The sequence below is a fragment of the Arachis ipaensis genome, chromosome B10 (genome assembly GCF_059453495.1).
Source record: "Arachis ipaensis isolate K30076 ecotype BB chromosome B10, ASM5945349v1, whole genome shotgun sequence".
NCBI classification, from domain to species: Eukaryota; Viridiplantae; Streptophyta; class Magnoliopsida; order Fabales; family Fabaceae; genus Arachis; species Arachis ipaensis.
Window position 1 is genome coordinate 5,788,902 of NC_142435.1, and position 16,206 is coordinate 5,805,107.

The window sequence follows — 16,206 nt, forward strand, 5'->3', positions numbered from 1 at the left end:
ATGGCGAAGCAGAAGGCGGTCGCAATCATCTACGGGGACTGGGATGAGTCGTACAACGAGCTCCCTCGGTGGGTCTTAGGAGTTCAGTTGACTATGCCTGGCACTGTAGCAGTCCTCAGGACCTGTCCTGTTCGAGTTGGTGGACAGGTGGACGAGTCTCAAGCTTATTTTCATAGGATGTTCTGGACTTTTCCCCCTTGTATCGAAGCATTTCGTCATTGCAAGCCGTTGGTGAGTATTGACGGCACCCATCTATATGGCAAGTATGGGGGAACGTTGCTTGTGGCGATTGCACAGGACGGGAATTCCAACATACTCCCTGTGGCATTCGCACTAGTTGAGGGTGAGAATGCTGAGTCATGGTCCTTCTTTCTCTCCCACCTCCGTCAGCACGTGACACCTCAGCCAGGTCTGTTAGTTATTTCAGATAGGCATAACGGCATCAAGGCAGCACTTGAGGCACCTGATGGGGGATGGCTACCTCCGTCTGCATACCGGGCATTCTGTATTCGACACGTTGCAGCGAATTTCGCCCTGACCTTCAAGGGCAAAGATGCCCGGAGGCTTCTTGTGAACGCCGCATATGCGAAGACCGAGGTGGAGTTTGACTACTGGTTTGACATCCTGCGCTCTGAGAATCCGGCAATGTGTGACTGGGCAAACCGAATTGAGTACTCGTTGTGGACACAGTACTATGACGAGGGTCGGAGATTCGGGCACATGATGACAAATATATCAGAGTGTGTCAATTCAATCCTTAAGGGGGTAAGGAACCTCCCCGTGTGCTCGCTTGTGAAAGCCACATACGGAAGGCTGGCTGAGCTATTTGTCCGTAAGGGGAGGGAGGCCGAGGCTCAGATGGGTACCGGACAACAATTCAGTCAATACCTAGTAAAGTGTATCGAGGCCAACCTGAAGACAGCCAGGTGCTTCACCGTGACTGTTTATGATAGGGATAACTCGGAGTACACCGTGGCAGAGACGACGCCAACAGGTTCATTCTCACTTGGTACCTACAGGGTCTCACTGGGGTCTCAGACATGTGATTGTGGATACTTCCAAGCACTTCATTTCCCGTGTCCTCACGCATTAGCATGCTGTGCTTATTCACGTCTTACTTGGCAGCCTTACGTCCACCAGGTCTATCGCCTTAGTTCCGTTTTCGGTGTCTACCAGATGGGATTTACACCTCCCATTCCGGAGAGTTTCTGGCCACCCTATGCCGGGCCTACCGTTATACCGGATCCGAACATGAGGCGTGCGAAGGAGGGTCGTCCAAGGTTCACACGCATTCGCACCAACATGGATGATGCAGATCCGAACCGGCCAAAGAGATGCGGCCTCTGCAGGCAGCCAGGACACAGTCGTCGGAGTTGTCCTCAAGCCGGACGACACACCGGGACAGTTGGGAATGAGTAGGAGCGTTGTTGCGTCTTGTTTTATTTATTTTAGAATCACCCCATGAATTTAATTTCAGTTATCATCCAGTGTTCTACATGGAACTAAGTTGTAACTTATAAGTTATGAAAGTTGATTGTCATTCTAGTTATGGATTTAAGTTTCTAAAACAAAGTTCTTAAGCTAATGGAATGTCTAATAATACATAACATAATTATAAGGAGACTGCTTGATGAACAAATACATTAATGAAACCATACATATGAACGATAACCAACAAACAAGGTACATAAGATAAACATAACAACACGACATACACCAATATCCCTAAGTCATCTAAAGAGGTGGGACCCCGTGAAGCAACGGCGTGGAACACGTGTCCTCTGTGGTCACCGTACAAGTGGCTCCTCGTCCTCAATCGAGTCGCTGTCGTCATCGGGAGCTGCCTGTGTAGGGGTCCTCGACGGGACATGGACGGGTCTGGATGATGACGGGCCAGCAACTGAATGTGACCCCATAGTCTGGGCCGATGCAGGTGTCCCACCAAGGGCAAAGGTATGCACAGGAGGCACCGTGGGTGGCTCGTTCAGATCTACACCTAGCGGTGCCTGTGGCCCTGACGTGTGAACCCGTCCTGGTACAGCCTCATCCTCCTGCATGATGGTCCTGATATCCTTAAGGAAATGTGGTCCACCGAACTCGGCAACAACGCCATCACTGGCAAGGAAGTCTGGAAACATGGAGCCCGGACTCACCCATGGAGTACTCTCTTGAAGGGTCTGATCGTCATCGGGAACACCGACAAAATAATCTCCAAGAGAACCACCAACACCCCCAGCGTCAGCGTGGCTCGTGGGATCCCCCATACCAGAACCATACCACTCACCGTGAGGACCCCCCTGATGGGGCCTATCAACCCCCGCCGCATCACCCCCCCCCCCCCAGCTGCATCCCCCCCAGGCTGATGGGCAGCCTCTCTGGGCGCAACCCCTCTCCTCCTGCCTCCACGACCACGTCGTCTCCCGCCACCCCTAACTGCGTCGTCACCGTCATCTATAGCTTGCTCCAACCAATCTACCTCACGCTGGCTACGACGTGTCCCGACTCGGGCTCTCCTCTCAATACGACGTCTGTCAGGAACATCATCGACTCGATCCATCTCTGGAACTCGGCCTGCCCCCCTCTGCGTAGCCTCCTCCGGAATAGGAATACCTCTCGGATCCCCCAAGAGCTTCTCCGGTGAAAGGAACCTCTTTCCGTGCTGATGCCACCATAACAAGAACTCATGGGAGGGTCCGGGATCGGGCACGATGTCGAACTGTAAAATGTGATCCGCACGCTCCTGCCAGTGAAGATGCCAGTCAGGTAAGTGCGACGGAAACCAACGGTCACCTCCTCTCCCGTCCTTCGACATCAAGAAGTCGATGTTCAGGGCGGGTCGCGGTGGGGGCTGAACGCCACCTAACTGCGGTAACACTCTATCAACCTGATGCCACTCGACCACCGCAAAGTAAATCAGGGACGTCACACACCGCCATAACATCGTATGCCGAGGCTCCAAGACCTCCGGATGGACAACCTGGATGACGTCCAGTGCGCTATAGGGCATCCATATGAACTGTAAAAAAACCAAATAAACGCAATTTTATACTTCTGACACAAAAGATAAACTGAAAGAACAGGTGGATAATACATATCGGCTCAGCGTACTTACATCCCGAGGCTGTAACAAGTTGATCTTCAGGCAAGCCATCTGTACGCGGGGTCCCTTGTTGCTAATCCCAGGATTGTAACCAGACCATCTGCGTAAGAAGTTAAACATTTTATTGCGATCATGAGTCACTGTACAATGCATGAAACTGCTTGCATAATCGAAAATATATACAACAGGCATACATATTACAAAACAATATTGGTACCTCGAGGCAAGGGGCCAGCTAAACGCATCATACCCAGTAGGCCTAAAAGTAGGAAACCTCCAGAAGATCCAAGACTGCAGTAACTGTAGAGGCCCAGCTAACTTCACGACATGTCTGTTGGCGACCCGGCACATGCACCGGTACAACCACGCTAGTGCCGCCGACCCCCAACTGTAGCCACCCATCTCCTCAAGCCGAGCGACATATGGTAGCCATCTGATGTGTATACGATTGCCGGACTTATCGGCAAACAGCTGCGTGCCCAGTAACATCATCATGTAGGCACGGGCAAAGCGCCTAACTGTCTCCTCGTCCGCCCCCACGGGACACTCTCCAAATGTCTCCTGGAACCAAGTGCAGTTCACTGCGAATTTCTGAACTTGGTTCTCGGGAGGTAAAACACCAAGTAACTCATGGAACCACTGCCAGGCAGGCCTCCCACCCTCAATGTAAAGGTGGAAGTCTGTCAGGCAACCACTGACGTAATGTCCGTCAACTGGCAACCCCAGCTGGTATGCGACGTCCTGAAGCGTGATGGTGCACTCTCTGAACGGCATGTGGAAGGTGTGCGTCTCAGGCCGCCACCTCTCGACAAATGCATTGACTAGGGGCTCGTCTAGTCGAAACCATCTGTCGTTCAGTCTCACAAGATGGTACAAGCCGGCCATCTGCAAGTACGGAACATACCTCTCATCAAGACGTATCCCCTGCTGCCGCCTAACGCTGGATATGCAACGCCGAGGCTGGGCAATAGATAAAACGCATAATTAGAACATATCCAAAAACCAATAACATATACAGTTTACTTCATAAAGAACCAAAACAAAAATCGTAAAACTTAACGCATAGTAAATGAATTATCAACATTGTCTTCAGAAATAGCTAACACAAACCACGTGAAAAAACCATTAACAAATAGAACAATCACTAACAAGTAAAACCGTTAACAAAAGCAGCTACCACATACCCCTAACAGAAACCAATAACAAAACCCACTAACACAAAAACCATTTAAAAAAAAACCACCTCCCTACACCATTATCGTAAACCGCTAACACTGACGTAAACCGCTATAAAAAACCATTAAAAAAAACCACTTGCTCACACCACTATCCAGTAAACCGCTAACACTAACATAAACCGCTATAAAAAACCATTAACAAAAACCACTTGCCTAAACCACTATCCTAAACCCCTCTCCTAAACCGCTATCTCAAACCACTTTCCTAAACCACTATCCTAAACCACTAACAATAACATAAACCATTATCAAAAACCGATAAGAAATACCACTATCACTAAACCACTATCATAAGACACGGAGAAATGGCAATATCATAAACCGCTTTCATCAACCACTACCTTGAACCACTAACAGAAAACACTATCAACAGCGCAACATCATAAACCACTAACCTCGTCGTTGATCACCCCGGCGATATGAGCAACTCCATTCAAACGATAAAGCCTCCCAGGATCGTCTCCCATCGCCTGAATATGCCGCTCCGGTCTTACTCGGCCCAAATGTTGGTCGTTTTCTCTGGGATTTGGTGGGGTATGGAAATGAGAGAGTGATTCGAATGAACTTGGTTCGAACTCCTTATATAGCCGAAACTATTGTAATTCGAATCAACTCCATTCGAATTACTCAAAACCACCAACTACACCTAATTCGAATCAATTTGATTCGAAAATCCCTCGAGTGCAACTCTCCCACTAATTCGAATTTATATAATTCGAACTACGCTATCCTAATTCGAAGCTTATCGTTTCGAATTACTTAGAAATATTGCGTGCATAATTCGAGTCTTATTGTTTCGAATTACGTTGATAAAGTTCTTTCAAGTAATTCGAATGGAATCAATTTGAATTACGTGGAAAAATGATTCGAATCCAATTGATTCGAATTACATAAATATGAGTTCTGGTGGATTGAGGTATCAAAGTTTGAATTGGCTGATTTGGGTAAAAATGAGCTGCCCTTGGCTCATTTGGGTTTTTTGCCCTCAAATAAAACAAGCTAAGGAACAAAATAAATGTTTGGAGCTAGTCATATTTCATTTCATTTCATAATTTCCGACTTCCAACTTTCAACTATAGAAGTGTTACATGTATTGGATTCATTAGATTGCATGATAACTAAATTAAATTAAATATACCCTCCATTCTCCCTCTCCTCCATTCAAGGCTAAATATAAAATAACAACAATTCATCATTAGCCTTAACGAATAATTTCCTAGGGAAAAGAAATGTGAAAGAATATATTGAACAAAAATAGTAAATACTTTACTTTTTGTACTGTATTCCTAATATATTGAAAAAAACAGGTTATACTTCGGCATAGTCATTCAAATTCAAAAATTAATAACTTTCTATCGTAACAAACTTCTTTCCCAAAATCTCGTCCTAAGTCGGCTGCGAAGATTTCGGCTCACATCAATGAATAATTCAGCCTCGACAAATTATAAATCAAAGTGGAGGCCGATGATAAGGAATAGAACAAACACAACACAATACTATTCTGATATTATACTTACTTTATTTAGAGATTTTCTTTATTGACTTGAGCGTCGGAATTCTTTTTACAGGTACTTGGGTCCGAGTTCACCAGGATACTCCGATTCTGGTCCAAGAGCTGTCGAGCACTTCATAGCAGTGTGGAACCGATATATAACACGGAAAGAGTATCATTGCCCGAACATTTGGCGCCTACCATGGAGCCAGAATCCACGTCCAATTTCATCTAACACTTTGCTAGCTTTTCTTGTGTTTTTCTTTTCTTCGTAGAGGTTCACGCTATGACAGATCATTCGGTCACTCCCCATGCCACCCCAACCACTGCCGAACTTTTAGTGTCAAACACCGCTCTTCAGGCGGAAGTCCAATGCATGGCCGAACTGTTATCAACAAGACATAACAATGACGAGGGAAAAAACGAGCACAAGAAGGTTAATAACGACCTAAACGAAGAACACCAATCTGAGTCAAACGTGAAACCAGGCGGAGCACCTCCCAAAACAGAAAGATGGAGAATTGGTCCATTCTTCGAGGAGATCATGAATTTTGAAATGCCTACAAATTTTACACTCCCAATGACATTAGCACCATACAAAGGGATTGGGGATCCGAAAGTCCACGTTACAAAATTTGAAGTCGTGATGTTACTTAACAGTGACTCCGACCTTATTTTATGCCGATCTTTTCTACTTTCTTAGATGGAGTTGCGTTATTATGGTTTTCTAATTTGTCTGCAGGTTCGATCTCCAGCTTTGACAAATTTGCCAAGCTATTCATAAATAACTTTGCAACATCCAAAATTTATGTACGAGATTCAGATTACCTCAGTATACTTAAGCAGGGACCACATGAGAGCCTAAAAGACTGTATGACATGCTTCACAATGGCAGCCATGGAAATTCCGGACCTCAACCCGGAGCATGCAATAAAAGTGGCCTCTGACTTGGAAAATTCCAGGAAGCGATAGCAGTTGTGAAACCGAAAGAATTCAGAGACAAAGCCATCGGACAGATAGAAGTCGAAGAATTAAGAGAAGCTCAGAGAATGGAAAGACCACTAACTCGAAAATAGGAAGAAAAGCCGCACATATCCCATAACAGAGACATTAAGAAACCTTTCAAATTGACACCAATTTTTGATTTGTACACCAAGTTCAACACCAAGAGAGATGACATAATTAAACAAATCCTACACAACAAGATGATAAAGCCGCCGAGCAAAACAGGAACATACCAGGATCAGAAGTACGTAGATAAGACCAAACACTATACATTTCACCAAAAGTATGGTTATACCACTGATGAATGTGTAGTAGCCAAAGACCTACTAGAGAGATTAGCCAGGCAGTGCTTACTGGAAAAATATGTCACCTCTAGAAATCAAAAGGGATCAGCCATGGACACTGACAAACTGAGCAATAGTTCGGATCATAAAGACAAAGGAACTTGGCATGGAGTGGTGGAAACTCCTACCTCGAAAGGGATAATAAATTATTTTTTAGGGGGCTTTGCAGGAGGAAAAACGACCTCAACGGCCAGGAAAAGAAGTTACCGAGCCATGATGACAATGGATGGATCTAGTCAAGGGATACACAATCCACCTCCGGTAGAACGAATAGTTTTCGACACATCTGACCTCGAATCACAATGCCCAAACCTGGATGATCCAGTGGTGATTTCGATACACATGGGGAACTGACAGTAAAAAAGGTCTTACTCGACCCCAGAAGCAGTGCCGACGTATTATTCTACTCCACATTCAAAAAGATGTAGCTCAGCGACAAAAGCACTACAACCCTCAACCGGAGAATTGGTAGGGTTCTCCGAAGAAAGAGTCCCTATATCAGGTTATGTATAGTTGAGAATGTAACCACCCTACCCCACGAGGCATGAGATTTCTCATTCTTTATGACGTCTACCGATACGCATAGGTTTAGGTATATATACGGCATAGGTATTAAATTAGAATTACAATCTGTGGCGCTAAAACTTTTTAGCTTTTCCAAACGATAAGTTTTGGGTAATTAAATAATGACCGCTATAATCAATTTTTCTTTATTTTGTTAATTTATTAAGTTCACTAAATAATAAACTAGCAGAGGAACAACCTTAGATGCATCATCAATCAACAATTAGTACATGATCACAATTTCTATTCCTAACCCAAAATACTCTTGCTATAGGATAAATCAAATTAAAGCTTTAGTCATCCTTATGTAAAACCCTAAGACCAACTAAACCATTAGCTTACCTAACCCAATTATAGTTTAGTCATGATTAGAGGCAACAACATTAGTCTTTCTTTATAGCACCCTCCCAAACCATGATTACACTTCATGGTCAGCTAACCTTGTGAATGCTTAGTCACTAATCCTAAGCACATGTGTTACTTCATCTTTCCCCTTGAGCCACGAAACACATATGAAACTTACACCTATTCCACCTTAACTCATTCAAACACTCACAAAGCATATCACTTGATTCAAATAAGGGAAAAGAGAGAAGACCGAGAGTGACCCAGTAGAAGGACACAGCTAGCATGCAACCTTCTTCAACCCTTCGATTTCCATAGGAGTTTGAGGAACCTAGCTCTCATCTTCCTTCATCAACCTTTGTGACTTAGAACCCCTCAATAGGTAAGCTAGCTTCGATTCCTTCCCCTTCATTCAATTCGGTTTTCATCATCATCAAGTAGTCCAACCTTGTTCTTCCTTCCAGTTTGTGAAGCTCAAGGACATTTTTCCTAATCTCCCTGAACCACCGAACTATCTAGCTTGAGGAGGTGAGTATTTCATCTTCCCCTTTTTATGATCATAGGTTCGGACTCAAGGCCATAATGATGATGATGATGAATGAAATTAAATTATGATGCATTAGGTATTGTAGCCCAGCAAGTGAACCTAAGAGCAAAGCCCTTCGATTTTCGACACCAACAAGTGAGGGATAGGACAGTTAGATTGTTATTCTTGTGGTTGTACCTGTGATGAGAATTGATGAATTATCATATGCATGATTGATGATGAATATAGCTTTAATATGTGTTTGAATGATGGTCAAGGTATATGAATTGTTATGTTTGATATAGTGCTAAAAAGTGGAAGTTTGATTATGATTAAGTACTTGAAATTATGAAATTTATTGAATTTGGGTTCTTGGGCTGTGTTGAATGTGAAATCATCTTTGAATAACTGAAGAAAGGTTAGAAGTATAATTTTGAAAGGGTTATAGGTTTAAGTATGGAATATGGTATGTAAGATTGCTGAAAAAGTTTAAGACAGAATTTCTGCATAATTGACCGTTGAATAAATCCGTTTCTGGGAGCATACCAGGCCATATTTTGAATGAACTATTTTTCTATGAAACTTTAATGTGTTATGAGTGGTTTGGGAGAAATCAATTTTTAAAGGTTGATGGTTTCTGCAGAAAATTCTGTTTCTTTACTGCAGAATCACTAACTTTCAACCACTTAATTTACAATTATGATGCGTGGTTTGAGCTGAAACTAACAGAAATTCCAAGCTTTGTGTGTCCAAAATTTTCAGTTTAAATTTCATGTCAAAACTCTTTTTAACCAATTAGATATGTTGCAAAGAGTGTGGGTTGCTCACTGAATTTTGAAAACAAAATTCTAAAAGGCAGAGCTGTGTTTCTAACCTCATAACTTTTTCATATGACATGCTAATGATATGGAATTTGATTCATTGGAAAACTAGAATAGTCTTATTTAAGGTCATAAAGCTTGAAAGGCGATGGGTGAAAATTGGATTTTTAGTGAATTTAACAAATTTACTGCCCTTGCTATTTTTCTGCACCTTCTTAAAAATAATGACAGCATTTTATTCAAGAGAGATATATAGTACAAGTTTAAACTATGACCAAATTATCTTAATACCAATTTTTGGATTCTAAATTAGTAGTATTAGAACAACCAAGGAAGGTTTAAGGTTAATTGGTGATGTGGAGGTATAATAAAGAAAAAGGAAAATGAGAAGTCATGTATGAAAGAGATAACCGAAACGGATAATAATTTATGAAAAGTGTATGTTGAATGCGCCTTGTACCAAACTGCTAATGCGAAAGTGTCCGCCTAAGTGATAGCCTAAGGTTGCTAATGCGAGAATGTTCACTTAACTGATAGCACTATTTCTTACTGTGATGCACATTAAAATGTTATTATGATGAGGCCTAACTGACATGGATAACCGTGATGCCAAGGTGTCTAATTGACACAGTAAATGAACTATATTTGGAGTTCACTCTGAGTAATGTCGGGTTGCAGGTAGACAATTGATGCATGAACTCATAGCCTGCACTAGGAACAGGCATGCATCATCTTGTTTGCGCATATGAACTTACTATGAATTGTTTATTGCCATTTTCTAATTGTATATACTATTTACTTGTTGTATGTATATTTGTGCCCTGAATTTCTGTGTTTATTTTTTTTCTATTTCACGACAACTTAGATACAAAGACCTTAGGTCCCTTTTTACCTTGCTGAGAACTCTAGGTTCTCACCGTTCTTTTCTTTCTTTTCCCCCTCCCTAGATGGGTTCGGCAGAGGATTTCTATGAGTTTCGTCTTATCCTGAACTATGAGGACCCGACGCGGGACGAAGTCTTCATATGGAGCATGCTGTGGACCCGCCTCTATATTTCACACGAGCCTGAGTTTCACGTTTCTATACAGCACCCTCTCTTTGACTTTGGCATGCCGTACGCGTTCATGTTATCTGAGTTACACCTAGTTGGAGATCAGTCCCCCTCTTCTCGCCCTCTTTTCTTGGTAGGACCATGCCACGATATCCCTCACCCGGATTCTCCGCACGCATATGAGACTAGCTTGGACCTTGCGTAGTACCTCCCTGTTTTTGCACTACAGACTGAGCCCATCGAGTCTGACGACCTTCTGGAGTTCGTGGCAGCAGCCATGGAGGCCGATCCTTTAGATGACTTTCCCGTCTGAGATGATGAGCCGGAGGAGGATTCGGAGTCCGACGAGGAGCCGCTTCCATCTTGGGCCGACTTCCAAGAGATGATTCAGAGTTCACACCAGAGTTAGGCACGGCGGACCTTCTACTCCCTTTTGATAATCAGTAGTATTACTTTCCCCTCGCTTTTGTAGGACTTTTAGAGGGGTAGGACCTCTTAGTAGTTTGGTTCCAGTTTAGAAAACTCGTGTGAGGGTTGTGACTGACTTCCTCTTTTGTATCTGTATATATAACTTGGCGTAGTACTCGACTTTTGATAAACGACATGTATCTCTAAGCTTAACTCATGTGTATATTTGTATATATGTATGTATAATATTCTCTGCTATCATATATTTATCTGTGACAAAGCTTTAAGAACTAACCTTGCGAGCAACTAAATGATATTTCATGATTAATAGTTTAGTCACGCTAAACTAATAAAGGCTTTTATTAGTATTTGTTTACAAAATTGAGTCTAAAGCCAAGTAGGTCCTTACGATGAGTAACACCTGAACGTTTAGCATTGGTCATAACGTGTCGAAAGTTGGGGTGTTACAGAGAACAACGCTAGGGGAGTCCCCGAACTCAAAAATCCTAGATATTCAATTTTTAGTGGTTAATTGCACTAGTCCTTATAATGTTATTTTAGGACGCCAGTCCTTAACTCTTTTGGAGCTATTGTTTCTATAGTTCACCTTTGTGTTAAGTTCCCTGTGCAGGACAATACAGTAGCAACGGTGCATGCCGACTACAAAGAGGCTCGGCAACGCTACAATGCAGACTTGAAGGCCATTCCAAAGGAGATTATCCTAAGAATCCATTCCGTTTATAACACAGAGAGCATTCCAACCTTGGCCGAGTTGGATCCGAGGAGCAGTACAAGTTGTCCTGCCCCAACGGATGACCTAAAAAAGGTACAACTAGGGACAACTGACCAATCTAGTAACTTTCACTCTGTTTTCTCTGCAGGAACAAAGCAAGATCTGATTGAAATATTAAGATCCAATTCCGATCTTTTTGCATGGACACCTGCTGACATGCCAGGGATCGATCCGAACTTCATATGCCACAAGCTAGCAGTCAATCCTAAAGTTCGACCTATAAAATAAAAGAAGCGAAACCTAGGCACGGAAAGAAGAAATGCAGCAATAGCAGAAACACAAAAACTACTCGATGCAGGTTTCATCCGAGATTTCGATTTTCTCATGGCTAGCAAACGTGGTAATGGTAAACTAGAGTTCGGAAAAATGGCGTATGTATGTGGATTTTACAAATCTAAATAAAGCTTGCCCGAAGGATTCTTACCCACTCCCAAACATGGATAGATTGGTAGACAACACATCGGGGTTTCAAGTGCTCAACTTCATGGATGCCTATTCCAGCTACAATCAAATACTAATGCACCCCGACGATGAGGACAAAATAGCATTCGTGATCGATCAAGGTAACTTTTGTTATAAAGTCATGCCTTTTGGGCTGAAAAATGCATGAGCCACTTATAGCGATTAATTGACAAGATCTTCAAAGACCAGATCGCCCGAAACATTGAAATATATGTTGATGATATGGTGGTAAAATCAATCTCAGAAAAATAGCATAAGGACGACCTCAACGAGATATTCCAGCAGCTCCGAAAATACAAGATGAGATTAAATCCAGAAAAGTGCGCATTCGGGGTACACGGAGGCAAATTTCTCGGATTTCTATTAACGCACAGAGGAATAGAAGCCAACCCTGACCCATGTTAGGCTGTGATACAAATGCAATCACCTCGGTCAGTAAAGGAGGTACAACAACTCACAGGTCGCCTAGCAACCCTGTCACAATTCCTGCCCGCAGCGGCCGCCAAATCATATCATTTTTTCAGCACCCTGAAGAAGGCCAAAAAGTTTGCTTGGATAGATAAATGTGAAAAAGCCTTTACCGAATTCAAAGAACTCCTCAGTTCGCCACCCATACTTCGGAAACCTCAACAAGGTAAGGCTCTTTACGTATACCTTTCAATTTCAACTAACACGATTAGTTCCGTGCTTATCAGAAACAGGAAAAGAATAGCACCTGGTGTATTTTGTAAGCAAAGTACTGCAAAACGCCTAAAGAAGATACCCAACGATAGAAAAACTAGCATTTGGCTTGATCATTACAGCTCGGCGTTTACGACACTATTTCCAGACACACTTGATAATCGTTCGGACTAGTCATCTTCTACAGCAAATATTATCAAAATCGGATCTAGCAGGATGACTCACAAAGTGGTCAATAGAACTCTCAGAATTTGACGTTTCCTACCAATCACGAGGATCTCCCAAAGCCCAGGCACTGGCCAATTTTATCTTAGAACTCACCACTGACGAGAATATAACCACCGAATGGGAACTTTATGTTGACGGTGCCTCAAATGAAAGTGGGTACGGAGCCAGAATCTTACTAAAAGACAACACTGGAGTGCATGCCGAGCAATCAATCAAATTTCTTTTTCAAACAACCAATAATCAAGCTGAATATGAAGCACTGCTAGCCGGCCTAAGACTATCAAGGAAAATAGAAGTAAAAAACGTAATGGTATATTGTGACTCGCTCCTCATAGTACAACAGGTAACTGGTTATTTTCAGGTACGAGATCCACTCTTAGAGAAATATTTAAATTTGGCAAAAGACATGATACAACATTTTTAAAATTTTGAAATATCACATATACCTAGAGAGCAAAACTGTAAGGCTGATATTTTATCCAAGTTAGCTACATCTAAGGCAACTGATTCATTAGACATACCATCTCATCTTACACTAACAGAACCAAGTTTAGATATCAAATATGTTCTAAGTGTGTCACAGGAAGAAGACTGGCGAAGTCCATTTATTCACTATTTGAGAACTGGAGAAATACAATAAAATGAAAACCCGAGGTCATTCAGACATAAAACAAGCTATTACACTATCATGGGAGACGACCTATACAAACGAGGTTTCTCTCAACCTTTACTGAAATGTCTTGGACGAACAGAAGCAGAAGCTGCCATAGCCGAAGTACATGACGGCATATGTGGCCACCACACTGGAGGACGAAGTCTGGCTACGAAAATTCTAAGGGCCGGGTACTACTGGCCGAGCTTACGCAAGGATGTTATAAGTAAAGTACAGAGGTGCGACGCATGTCAAAAGTGCGCCCCACTAATTCATAGCCCAGCCGAACTATTACATACTACAGACGTCAGCTGGCCATTTTACAAATGGGGAATAGACATTCTTGGACCATTCCCAACATCCCCGGGACATGTAAAGTTTTTATTAGTGGCAATTGATTATTTTACTAAGTGGATAGAAGCGCAATCACTTGCGAAAATAACTTTGGACAAGGTACGCACTTTCACCTGGAAATCAATAGTATGTAGGTATGGCTTACCTAGAGAAATGGTCGGCAGTTCACCGACAAAAAAAGTTGCATGATTTTTAACTGACCTTCACATTAAGCACTGTTTTTCTTCTGTTGAGCACTCACAAAGTAACGGGCTCACAGAGGCAGCTAACAAAATCATCTTGCATGCCTAAAGAAAAAATTGACAGATGCTAAGGGACGATGGACTGAGCTAATACCAGAGATATTGCGGAGCTACAATACAACACTACAATCCACAACCAATGAAACCCCATTTTGGCTAGTATATGGCACAGACTATATGATCCCCATAGAAGTGGGCCAAGGTTCAACCCAGACCGAGTCGATGTTTGGCTGAAATCAGGCAGAAGTCAATGCAGTTGGCTATGCAAAGGCAATATAACAAAAAAGTACGGCCAAGAAAGCTACAACAAGGAGATTTGGTGCTAAGACAAATAGAAGAAGTCAGGAAGCCTGCAGGTCATGGAAAATTAGCAGCTACCTGGGAGTGCCCTTTTAGGGTCACCAAAGTCATTGAAAAGGAGGCTTATTGCCTCGAGACATTAGATGGAACAACCCTACTCAATACTTGGAATATCTCATCACTAAAGTTTTATTATAGTTAATCTCTCTCTGTAACAAGTTGGAGTGGCCAAGTACTCTTTTTCCTAATCACGGGATTTTTTCCCTAAGGAGGGTTTTACCCGAGTAGGTTTTAACGAGGCCGACCACTCCAAACGCCTCAAAGGTCAGAAGATTCCTTTTACAAATAACAAATGAGACATCTTTCTTTTCACCTAAATTGCTTTATTACTCTATCTACTACATCAATTCATTCAAACCAACTCAAACCAAAAAGTTGGATATAACATTCAAACCAACATGAATAAAAAGTTGGATCTATCATTCAAACAACAAACATTCAAAATTCTTCAATCCAACATTAAACGTCGGTAAGACAGTTTAACAAACTGATACAAAATCGGTCACCAGTATAATAGTCAAAAACCAAAAACAAATAAATCCCTAACAAGGAAAGTTAATCAAAGGGGAGGGGGTACATTCTCATCATGTTCCTCATCCACCTCATCGTCCACTAATTCGCCATTGACTACAATCTTCGTCACATCAAGCTTTCCGACATCAAACTCGGGGGCTAAAACAGACACCTGACTCACTACTCGGTCAAAACCGGCAACAAACATCTCCAAAACATCATTTTCCAGTTCATGAATACAAGAAGTCAGTTCACCCTTCGTCTTATCATTGTCTTTAATTTCACTTTGCAGAAGGTGAATTTGATCCTGAAGCTTTGTAATCTCGTCCTCTTTGCTTTTCATCTTAGCAGTCACATCAATGACTACATCTTCCCTCTCCTTAATAGATCGCTCTAAGCCAACAATTTTCTCAGCAACAGCATGCTGCTTCGCTCCCAACAACTCGGTGGCGCGACCAACACATAGTAAACGAGATGCCACAATCTACAGAATACATACATAAACAGTGAAGAACACATATATAGAATGCGGATAAATGAAAAAAGGGATACCAACCTGAATGAACTTCCCTATCCCTTCCATACCAGTCCGACGAGTCAATTGCATGTCCCCAAGATAATGGGAAACCCTGTCAGCAAGTTCCAAAATAGGATACTGATCACTCCAGAAAGACTGAGGATTCACCCCAACTATAAAATCCTCTGTTTCTCAAAAACAGACCTATCACCTTCCTTGCCTTCTTCGGACAAGACCTCCAGAGATTTCTCTGATTCATCCTTTTTCCTTTTTGGGGAAGCAATAGGTCGGGCAATGGAATGAGCAGCATCCCCACCCACCTCCTTTACCACCCCCAGGCCACTACCACCTTTTTCATTTTTCTTTTTAAAAAAAGACTGCAATCGGGACGTGCTCAGATTAGGTACTCGTCTACCTACAGTCAAAAGCAACACCATGTCAGCAGTCATAAATCAATAAACAAAAATACAAAGTAACATTACCTATATAAGCCTTTAACCTCTCTTTATC

The 16,206-nt window shown here is 42.5% G+C and overlaps 1 protein-coding gene across 1 annotated transcript; it reads left to right on the forward strand.

Annotated features, from left to right (window-relative positions):
- LOC107619993 (uncharacterized) lies at nucleotides 1-1,419 on the forward strand. Its single transcript, XM_016322219.1, has 2 exons — nucleotides 1-231; nucleotides 298-1,419. Exons 1-2 carry the CDS (start codon nucleotides 1-3, stop codon nucleotides 1,417-1,419), a joined length of 1,353 nt encoding a protein of 450 aa, XP_016177705.1.
- Nucleotides 1,420-16,206: the final 14,787 nt, after the last annotated feature.